We start from the raw sequence: 11,342 nt of genomic DNA on the forward strand, positions 1-11,342 counted from the left end.
CGGTTTATTTGACCTCCCCAAATTCCACGAGCTTCTTGGCTTAGCAAACTTCGACTTACGTTTGGACCTCTTATTAGGCTCCCTCCGCGGCTTTATCTGAGGGCACTGCAGAGCCACTTCATATCCTATAGCACTGTGTCTTCGCGCAGCCCGCACATATCTTTGGTGCAGTGTGATGAGCTCGCATGCTGCGAGCGGTGAGCAAAATTAATGTGCTAATCTGCCGGCGCTCTAGATTCGCTGGCCGAGGTGGCAAGTGGTTTACAAATTATGACAATAGTTTTGCTGTCACTAAGGAATAAAAGAGCCGCCGCGGTGGCTGAGTGGTTATGGCGCTCGGCTGCTGGCCCGATAGACGCGGGTTCGATCCCGGCCGCGGCGGTCGAACTTCGATGGAGGCGAAATTCTAGAGGCCCGTGTGCTGTGCGATGTCAGTGCACGTTAAAGAACCCCAGGTGGTCGAAATTTCCGGAGCCCTTCACTACGGCGTATCTCATAGCCTGAGTTGCTTCGGGACGTTAAACCCCCATAAACCGAACCAAACTAAGTAATAAAAGCAAAGAAGAATAAGCCCGTGAATGTCACTTGATTTCTTTCTTTACTGATATTAATTTGAGTGGATGCAGAAATCTGATACTTACTTCGCATTTCACTGTGCGCACCAAGGAAGGACGCGCGCATTTGTTAGCATCTAATGAAGGCCTTAGAGGCTTTGTGCGGAGTTACCTAGCGATACATTTAAGGACTGCATTCTTGCTAGCGACGCGCAATACTTCACTAGACTCATTAAATTTATTGCATGGCAGTGGACAAGGAACACAAAAAATCAGTGTGTCCGCAACAAGAAAACACTAATGCTTTTCTTACACTATAAAATGCGTACCATTAACGAAGGTCAGTGATACTCGTGATACCATAAATATGTAGGTATCACGCTGTCTTCTGTCCTGAAGTGGGACTCTGACATTGCTGTTAGCAATCCTGCGGATGAGCCTCATGGCCTGCTAGGCGCGCAGCCCTCCAGTTTGGTTACTGTTTCGCCGTTAAAGCTGTTAGCCCGAATAAAACGTTCCCGAACCCTGAATTTGTCCAATTTTTGAATGGGCTTCAAGACCGAAGGAGTCGTACGTAAACGCATAAAGCAGGCGCTGGGGCTTGCCATTCACGCTGCCAATGCAAAGCTTTTGGATCTAGGGCTCCACAACACTCTTGAGGAGGTTATTGAAGCAGTGAGTATCTCGCAGTATGAAAGACTCGCGGGAACTCCTACAGGCAGGAAAATCGTAGCTACAGGCTGCGCGTTAAGTTTGACGGACACCAAGGAATCAGAATCGACCTGCCGCGAAGCGTGTGAAACCGACTCGTAATCACACCGTTGCCTAAAAACATTCACCCCTTTCATCACAAGGAACGCAGAGAGAAATTGGGCTGAGGCTCACAGTGACAAGAGAAAACAGTTTGCACATTGATCTATTAATTTTTTCACTAGTCCTGCATTGCTGGTAGATTTTCGTGGATCGCCAAGCTCATCAGGTTACGCAAACAAACAAACAAACAAACAAACAAACAAACAAACAAACAAACAAACAAACAAGCAAGCAAGCAAGCAAGCAAGCAAGCAAACAAACAAACAAACAAACAAACAAACAAACAAACAAACAAACCGAAAGGGTTCACGACGTTAGTGCGTTACTATTTCATTTCTGCAGGACGTTTCGAACAAAGTAATGAATGTTTAGGCGTGCTGAAATAACCTGTCTTAACACTTTTCTAAAACTTCAAATAGTTTATGTACTTCGGATGGACTAAGTGCAAGGAATAATTGTCAGGAGACGCCTGAGAGAGCACCAGAACGACGTCCGAAACCGGAAAGCAGCATCTAACGCCATCGCCGAGCATGTGCAAGAATCCGGCCACGAGATTAACTGGGATCAAGTAAAGATATTGACAACAGAAAAGAACACATCAGCACGGCAGAATCTTGAGTCCCTTATCATACAGACATCGTCTAACACATTAAACAGGAACGACGGAACTCTACATCCTATCTATGCTAAATCATTAAAAACGCTACTGGGTGCTACAAAAGAACGGATCCGTGCGCCGATTGCTTCATAGTGGACAAGGGAGCCGTAGTGCTCCCGAAACGTCTTTTCATCTTTTGACTTTGGCCAGTGACCAGCAATCTGCATCAAGAATAATTGTTTTGTTTAATGGGCTAGCATGAATGAATCCTTTCTATACTTTTTGTACTCATTTTTACAAATGTCTGTGATGAATATTACAACCTGCACGCACGATGCTTTTGTCTTTTATTTTTCGCGTCTATTAAGCAGCTGTGGGCACAAACGTTTACTCGCAAAGATACGAGATCAGCCTGAATGTTCCATATCAGTTGTGCGCATCCGTACCATGTTCTTTTTTTTACAGTTATTGAATGATGTTTTGCACGTGTGCAGTGCAGCACGCTGAAACAATGACAAGAGAAATATTTCAGACAGCTTAAAGGCGGGGACACATGTCCGGCCAGCGCTGTGAATTCGCGCCACGCGCCGCATCTGGCGATCGCCGGTGGTGCGACATCCGGCAAGCGCTTGAGCCGGACGTTGGCAGCGCACCTGGCCCCGTCCCTGCCACATGCGTGTGAGTAGCCGGCGTCCGGTAATCCGGTATACATATCAACTGTGCTAAATTAATATATTAGAGTCTTTTAACACACCGGAGATGTATTAGCGAGGACGTTTACCTGTTTACCGGACCCGGCTGCGTACGAGTAACGGCAGCTCTGACTCTCACGCCAGCAACACACACTGTCCTTTATGGGACTTGTAAGTGGTGACCCGATTGGTGATCATTTTCAAGCCTAGGCCATAGCAATACTGTAACAGAAGCCCAGAGTTCACCAGCGAATATTTGCGAAGTGTAAGAATGGATTTGGCGGCGCCTTAAGATTGTGTGCAAGGTGAGCGCGGTATTGGTGAAGGAGGGTGGGGGAGAGCTTGACTTCGAAGGGAGAGGTGGGGGTGGCTTCTCGCTTTTCTCTTCTACGTGCCTATTGAAGATGTAGGAAGTTACAAACGGTTCCTTCCCAGTGTTGGCAAAGGGAGACATGGAGAGTAGAAATTTTTTGGTTGCGTTGGAGCCGCGCCGCCATTGGACTTAAATGAGATAGTTGACGCACGTGTCTGATAGCATGCTGGGCAAGCCATACGTGTGCGGCGACACAATGGCAACGCAGGCTAGAAACAGGTGGTGCTCGCGCTTGTCCTGCTTTTTTGAAAATCCCGCGCTGAAGACGTATTTATGTAACTTTAGTGTTTTTATCAAATAAGTTCAACAAAAATATCAAATGTTTAATAAAAACTGGTATTTGAAAAGTTGGAACTATGTTTGTAAGTTGGGCTCAATTCGGCATGTAGTATTTTACCGCGCTACCGTTAGTTGGCCTCAGATGGCAGCACCGTATGTACGACCAACTTCAACAACTTGCTTGGTTGGCGCGGCGGCGCTGTGATTACGGTTGCCCGCAAGTTCGCAACTGGATAAACTGGCTCCCGTTACCGCATCTTCCTGTGCCAGTTTTCCGATGGCGGAAAGTGAGCTGACGCGTATTTGCCTGCGACCCAGAACTTGGCCCAAAAGCCGACTGCTGTGCTCTTAACCCACTTGAGGAGTCGCATGGAGATGACATCGTGACGGATTGCAGTACCACGGACGCGTTGTTCGGAGCAGGTGAAACCATGGGGGACCAGGATCTGGCGATCTTGTGTTTCCAGCACTGCGAGAAGCGCGCGAACGTTCTGTGTCTTCGGCTGCCCAAGAGCTGTCCAATATGTGGCCTCGAACTTGAAGACGCCGAGCTCCGAGTGCCTCCGTTCAGGATACCTTATCCATTCAAGAACTCCCAGAAGTCTCCGTGCTGCGTCGTGATCAAGCCATCGAAGGGTGACTTTCTGCAGTAAGTGTCGTGCCCTAGTTTATGCCTTCGGCGCGCTCTCGATGTTTGTGTAGAGAACGGCGCGACGCAGGGTAACGTGGGGAGCGCCCAACTTTCACGAACTAACCAGTCGGCCTGAAATGCTAGAGCTTTAATTGCCATGTACTCTGCATGCTCTTCAGCTGAAATCGCGGTTATGAAAAATAATGGTGGCGCGAAATAACGCCGAAGGAACACAACGGCAGGACTAGCGCCGACTGCCGACGTTTTTTTTTTTAAACAATCAAGTGATATGAATATAAGGCAGAAGCATTGCCTGACCACATCGTGGGAAAAATATGCCCCTACAGCAAAATAAAAACTTCTGCAGTCACGGGAACCAGTTGATAAACATGCGGACAAACTATAACTAGTTCCAACGTTCGCGTAAAAGAAGCTAAGGGTGCATCGCGAAGTTATGGATAAATTCGAAAAAAAAAAATCTATTTAACGTGTCGTAGCGAAAGCAGCTCATCAGGGTGCAAAAAGTAAACTTGCGATAAAACACGAAAAACAGAACAGCAAAGGTAGCAAGCAACGACAAGCCAGTAACCGCAGAAAAGTGGTTTTAAAAATTGACGAGAGAGAGAGTGAAAAAAAAAAAGGTGGAAACGAAACTGGAAGGGAACCAATTACTTAGAATTTCATAAAAATCAGTTACCTTCCCAAATAATGAAATTGATGCTGTGCTAGCAGACCGGTTACTGGCCTAGATATAAGCCAGGCTTCAATAATTCCTCTGTGGCTCCTATCTTTTGCACATGTTTTATCTTTGACTTGGGCAACATAGTGGCTAAAATTGAAATTAACATTTCTCACAATACTCTGCAAGATGGCTGCCTGTATTATTATTTACACTCTAGCTGTAGTCTCGACCTGTCATTAAAGCACCCTCCAGTTTGGGCAATATAGGTACTGTCACATGACAGTGGAATTTCCTAAACAACACAGGTTGTGCACCTCGTGAATGGCATAGCATATACTTTTTGTGCATTCGTCAAGCTTTTTCTTGGACATGAGTGAGCAGACTTGTGATAGTCTGCACGGAGCAGAGGAGAATGCATTCACACTGTATTGCTGTAGTCATTTTTTTAAAATTATGTGAAAGTTTGCGGCAGCTGCAACGGTGGCTCATTGGTTATGGCACTCGGCTGCTGACCCAAAAGATGCGGGTTCGATCCTGGCTACGGCGGTCGAATTTCGATGGAGGCGAAATTCTGGAGGCCCATGTACCGTGCAATGTCAGTGCATGTTAAAGGACCCCAGGTGGTCGAAATTTCCGGAGCCCTCCACTGTGACGTCTCTCATAGCCTGAGTCTCTTTGGGACGTTAAACCCCCATATACCATAAAGAAAAGTTTGCGGTGGTACGGGATCACATGCACAAGTTGCTGCTTTGCTCTGCAGTTGTGCTGTTTCTTTTCTGCCTTGACCTTAAGCAGGATACCCTCAGAAACACTGAAGATCACATTTGCTGGATGGCCCAGTTTCTTCAATCGCCTCATTTGCGCCTCACAGGTTTCTTTCACGCAATGTTATTAATAGCCTTTTGTTACACCTCTTGAAGACTGTTGGATGCTACGGGAGGGGAGGGGAGCCTTTGCTATGTGTAGGTTGCACTTGCAGCAAATGTGGCGTTCAGAAAAAAAAAAAAATGCGCAAAGCCAAGAGCTGGATATTATTGTCTTGTCGCACTTCCACATAAAAATAGCAGGCCGACATACTTGGAACTGTGAAGACTCACAGTTGCAGGAATTGTGCGTTCTGTAGAAATGTTCTGTAAGCTCTCAACACCATGGAGACAGTCATCCACACACTGAAACACTCTTAGCACATTCATTCCTTGAAAGACTTATGCCCATCTCCATTTCCTCCATATAGACATTGCACAGAACAGGAGCAATTTTAGGTTATGAGTTTCTCATGATGTGGTCATCTGATGCTTCTGGTGTGTTTGAATATATGGCTTGTGTGTCATAATAAAGCAGTCGGTGGTCAGCACTTGTCTTGCCATTCCTCTGTTTCTTCATAGTTCTCGTTTCTTTGCCCTGCCTTGAATTTTCTGATCAGTAGTCGACTAGCTCACACAAATCTTTTATTTGACTGAAGTTACAAAACTGCAGTGCGTTGCATCAGCTTTGCTGCGATTCATTGTCTCTTTTTCTTCATGCCACCAGTACTGCATGCGCTTTCAGTTCATGTTTTTTTTAAGCAGATCAAGTTTTTATTTGCCTTATATTGTGATGAAAATACTCATTTTTAAACGGTAATTTGTCTTTTACTGCAGTCTCTATTCGAGCTCCCTGGACCTGCACACTGGAGTGACAGATTCCAAAGGTAACTCTCAATGCATGGTTGATTTAAGGCCTTGCCAACTGTGTATTTGCTTGTCACATTAATGACCAGTCAATGTGTTTTCGTATGTTCACTTAAGAAATCATCAGCAAGTATTAGATGAAGTGGTAATGTGAAGCTATGGGGTGACTTCTACCTGCAAGGTTTTATGTCTCTTAACATATGCCACATGTTCACAGGCATGGATATACAGTCAGGTGGCTGTTAGGGCTAAATGTTGGGTGTTATAATATTCGGCTGCATTACATTTTAACATATACTTGCTGACTAGCTCATATAAACGTTATTATTGCTGACCTGCATACGTTTCTGGGTCACTTTCTTCATGCTGTTGCTCGTGTTATTTTTGGCATTGTTCAAGCTTGCAGAAACTGACCTAAAACCAACATTGCTCTGAGAAGTAGTAACTCATCTGACCTATGGTGCTGTGGTATTAAATATGATGTGTTAGGTTAATAACTACACATTGTGCATATACTTAGCAGGCCAGAAATCATGCAGGGATACAGAAAGAAATGCTTTTTCGTTGTTTTTAGTTGTGCAAAACTAAGCATAATAGTTTTTTACGTTATAGACACATCAGCAGTAAACAGTAGCACAGCCCAGTAATATGCGTTTTGGGGCTAGTTGGTCCATTCTTAGAGTTTCTTTTGCTCTCACTTGGTTCTATTTTTAGAGTTCTCTGTGTTGTCTTTGTGTGCGCTGAAAAAAACTCTGGGAAACAGTAGCACTAAACCTACCAACTGCTGAAGGTGAACCTGTGACCTTCACATCTCACAATATCATAGGGTGGAGTCATGCACTTGATAACTTAGAGACAGACTGCAAGAGTAATGGGAAATTCGCTGAGAAAGCAAATTCATTGAGTACTGTGTTCACCAGTCTCTTTTGGTTAGGGCACTTGGCTACTAACTCGGAGGACCCAGGTTCAATCCTGGCTGCGGCAGCCGCGTTTCAGTGGTGGCAAAACGCAAAACGCGCCTGTGTGCTTTGCAATATCAGTGCGCATTAAAGAACCCGAGGTGGTCTAAAATGGTCCTGAGCCGTCCAGTGTGTCCCTCATAGCCTATATGTTGCTTCGGGACGTGAAACATCAGAATTTTTTTTTCCTTTTTCCTTAGGCCAGATACATGAGTTTGACAAGGAAGGCCTGAAAGTTGCTAAACAGCCTGCCTGGTCACAGTGCATTGCTGTGCCAGTAATTATGGATGAAGGAACTGCATGGCACGAATTCTGGGATTACACTTTATCTGTCACAGAAAGCCAAGATATATGGGACAGTAAACGGTGAGTTGCTCTTCTTAGCACTAGAACTTCCCCAACAGTTGTGGTTGTGGCAGTTGTGGTTGCTACTTGTTCACTTGTTTTTTAATGCACTTTATGTGCAGCATAGCTGAGGGCACCAGAGAGTCAGGTGGGCAGATGAGATGAAGTTTGTGGGAACCTAGTAGGACAGAGTTTCTTAGAGATCAGTCTGCGTCCAGCGGAGGGCATAGCTTGGCTGCTGCTGATAATGATGATACTGTCAGTGGTGCTAAATAATGCATGAACTCAGTGTTCCTGCTGTTAGCCAGCAAAATCTTCCAAGGCTCACAATCAGCTTAGTTCATCAAGGAATTGTTGGGGGTTAATCGTGATAGTTTGCTAGGACATACTGTGGACCACACGTTACTTTAGGAGACGTCAGGTACTGTTTGCTTTTAATCAGCTCAATTCCTGTGTTTTGATTTTTGTCCTCTTTGTTCCAGGTATGACGAAAAAGAACATAACTGCTACTCCTTTGTGATAGCTTTCCTGCGGAACCTTCAGATCCCACAGCTGCGGCCATCGCTGAAAGACAAACTCACTTTCTCTTCCGACTTCCTGATCCCGCAAACCAGGAATGTCGCCCGGTACATTGCACTCTACAGAAAGCTTCTGCAAGAACACACTTATGTGAAACGATGCGAGCCTCATCGAACGCAGATGTAATATGTTGCGCTAATCACTTGTTTAACCTGATTGTTATGTGGACCTCTGACGGTGACTAATGTAATAAGAGTTACAAGAAAACAACAGGAGAAAACTCTTTATCGTTGCTAGCTGAACATGCTGGCTAAACAGTGGTTGTGCAGCCAACTCATGGCAAACAACTGTTGGCTAAACATGAAGCTTAGAAGTGCATAAGTAGTACTTCTGAGAACAAGCTCTAAACCCAAATCATGCAGCTATAGTACACTGCTGTTAAAATGCGTTGCCTCCATATGTTTTGTGAATACTGAGACGTGGTGAAAAGTCAGAGTTGATTTTATGGGCATTTCATCACTATTTCATCTTGGAACACGTGAAATAATGCTGAAACTTTCACACTCAGGCTTTATCTCTTACACGCTAATTCAGCATTTGAGGTGCAGCAAACAATGCAGTGTTTCAGATAGAGTACTTTTCAGCTTAAATCCATGTGACTTTGACACCCCATTTCTGTTTACTGTTCAGCATTCACAAGTAAGGGCTTGCTTGCAGCAATTATCAGAATTTTTTTTTTCATCTGATTTCATGCACTTTTGAAAATTTGTCTTGCCTTGGCAGAGGTTGCCGGTGATTATGCTGCAAACAGGCATTGTTCTTGCGGAGATTTCTTGGCTTGTTTTTTTCTCCCTAAGTGCTTCCTTAGCCTGATGATGTTATTTCGGTTGTTTTTTTTAGTTCTTCACATGCATTCTTATCTTCTCGGTGAAAACAAATATTTACAATGACAATGAAAAAATATTGGAAAGGATGAGTCATAATGCTGCCATGCACACAGGATGTGAACTTATGATGTATATAATCACTAATCTAGCCTTGATGTCTTTATATAAGCATTCTACTTCGTCTGGTAGCTAGGCACAATGTGGCTAACACCTATGCTGAAAGCTTAGTAATGGTCATGAAATACTACAGGCTGTCATTTTTAATGTAATTTGTGTTTATGGTATTTCTCACTGGTTATTCCCCTTGGAGTGAAATACTTTTCCGCGTTAATTTTTAAGAATTTGTGTGGTTGATAAGAAACAGACTGGCCATGCGCCAAGCTGCATTCAGTTACACACTTTTCAGCATAAGAAAACATTTTATCCATGAAAACTGAGTTTTTATGTGATTTAATGCTTATGAGGCTGTGGCATTGTCATTCTTACCCTTCACTAGATTTTTTTTGTGTGCTTGATGCGACTCGGAAACTGTGAGCATTATTTACCCTTAGGACAGTGATGTGAGGTGTATAACATTAAATTTTCATTCTTCATGCTATCCTAAAAAATATTTTTTTGTTTTCGTTTTTAGCCTAAAATTTTGTGCATACCGGTGGCACCTGTTTTAAAAATAATGGCAGTATCGACTTGAATGTCTCAAGAGTTTTATGCCATCATCCTTACCCATGTAACATGGGTATGCACATGTCAAATGAATTGAAGTCTCTAATGTTCTCATCCTGAACAGCAGAAAACTATTGTACTCCAGCTTCCTTTAAGTTGCTGTGCATTGCTACTGTCGTACAGTTGCTGAGTACTGTGTGTGCTATGCCTATCTTTACCCCCGGTGACTAGCAGTATTGATTTCCCATGCCTCTGTTTTTGCATATTAGTGTGTAGAAAACGATAATTTGTTTTTGAGGAAAGGAAATGGTGCAGTAACTATCTCACATATCTGGGTGGACACCCAAGAATGACTACCCATTTTGCAGCTTTTTAAAATTCGTGTTAAATGCACTTTTGAAGCTTTGGATAACTTGTAACGCATGTAGCATGCTTCAAATACTGTGTCAACGCGATTGCTATAAAGCATATACTCACAGGCTGGCGCTGTTTGAATAGGCTCATATCTAGTGTTTCTACAAATCGCTGCATACTGTTAACCTCCTCAAAAGTACATGTTGCGTTTGTTGTAGTAGAACTCATAAATATGACTTCTGTGCTTGCTTATTCATGTTATGAGCAAGTAAATTGTTTTCCTTTTCTGAAAAAGAAAACCTTGGTAGATTCTTTGTTTTAGCATTTAAATAAAAGAGCAGTAAGGATCCTGCTTTAATGACAGAATTTGTGGGCAATGTTTCACTTGTTGTGCTTATCTATGTCTGAACTAGAGACAACTGAATTGCCTGTGTCGATGTTCCTGTTGTGTATGCTCTCTAGGTTGGACAAAGGGAAGTATAGAAAAAAAAAGTGTCAGCGTTATCTCTCGTAGCATTTGTACTGTCTATACTTTCTTATCTCCCATCCTGAGTGCACTTGAAGTTGCCTTTTTACAACAGTGCTTGTGTCTAACTGAAATGCGATCGAGGCGTTAAAAGTGTTTCGTGCATGCAAGAGGCTGCTGTATTTTTGTGTGGGCCTGTGTGATCTTGTACATAAATATCTCAAGATATTTTTTTACATTTGAAATGATTTGTTCCGGTGGTTTGTACGTACGGATATTTACAGCGAATAAATTCCTATTTTTATAATGCAGCACTAGTGGTCTGTTTTTCTTCCTCTGACTCTGCATTGAGTATGAACCTGCCACACTAAATGCTAAAATAATATGAAATTACTCAAGTTATATCATTCAGCTGTAACAGTTGTGCTGGTTAGCTGATGAAAGCCTGTAACTTGCAAAGCATCTTTTGTATCTTATGATGACAATGATAAATTAAGCGTTCAATCTTTCAGGACTTCTATACTCTGTAGCTATGTTGTCATCTTCGTTTTTCCGATCATGAACACTCGTTTTTTCGAACAGTTTCTTATAAGATATGGGAAGCGTTTTCAGTTTTATGTGTCCTCTTACTGAAATTTACATCCCTTAGTAAGTCAAAACACAGCTTTTATGCCGCCATGTGTAGTCGATTATTATGACCTAAGTATATAATGTGTCCAGCTCGAAGGAAGGCCCAGTTACTTTATTTTGGTAAGAATTGGAACCCCGTGATCAGATATTGAAATTAAGTTCCATAATAATAGGGATGGGGTGTGGCATCACTGCAAGGATAGATAGAGCGAGAGATGGCTGGTATG

General features: G+C 43.2%; 1 protein-coding gene across 1 annotated transcript; it reads left to right on the forward strand.

The window, feature by feature from the left end:
• The first annotated feature begins 3,492 nt into the window (after positions 1–3,492).
• LOC144099025 (MKRN2 opposite strand protein) lies at positions 3,493–10,796 on the forward strand. The gene is made up of 4 exons (XM_077632024.1): positions 3,493–3,958; positions 6,263–6,312; positions 7,452–7,617; positions 8,079–10,796. Exons 1-4 carry the CDS (start codon positions 3,741–3,743, stop codon positions 8,299–8,301), a joined length of 657 nt encoding a protein of 218 aa, XP_077488150.1. The 5' UTR covers positions 3,493–3,740; the 3' UTR covers positions 8,302–10,796.
• The last annotated feature ends 546 nt before the right edge of the window (positions 10,797–11,342 follow it).

This window comes from Amblyomma americanum, chromosome 7, assembly GCF_052857255.1.
Source record: "Amblyomma americanum isolate KBUSLIRL-KWMA chromosome 7, ASM5285725v1, whole genome shotgun sequence".
NCBI classification, from domain to species: domain Eukaryota; kingdom Metazoa; phylum Arthropoda; class Arachnida; order Ixodida; family Ixodidae; genus Amblyomma; species Amblyomma americanum.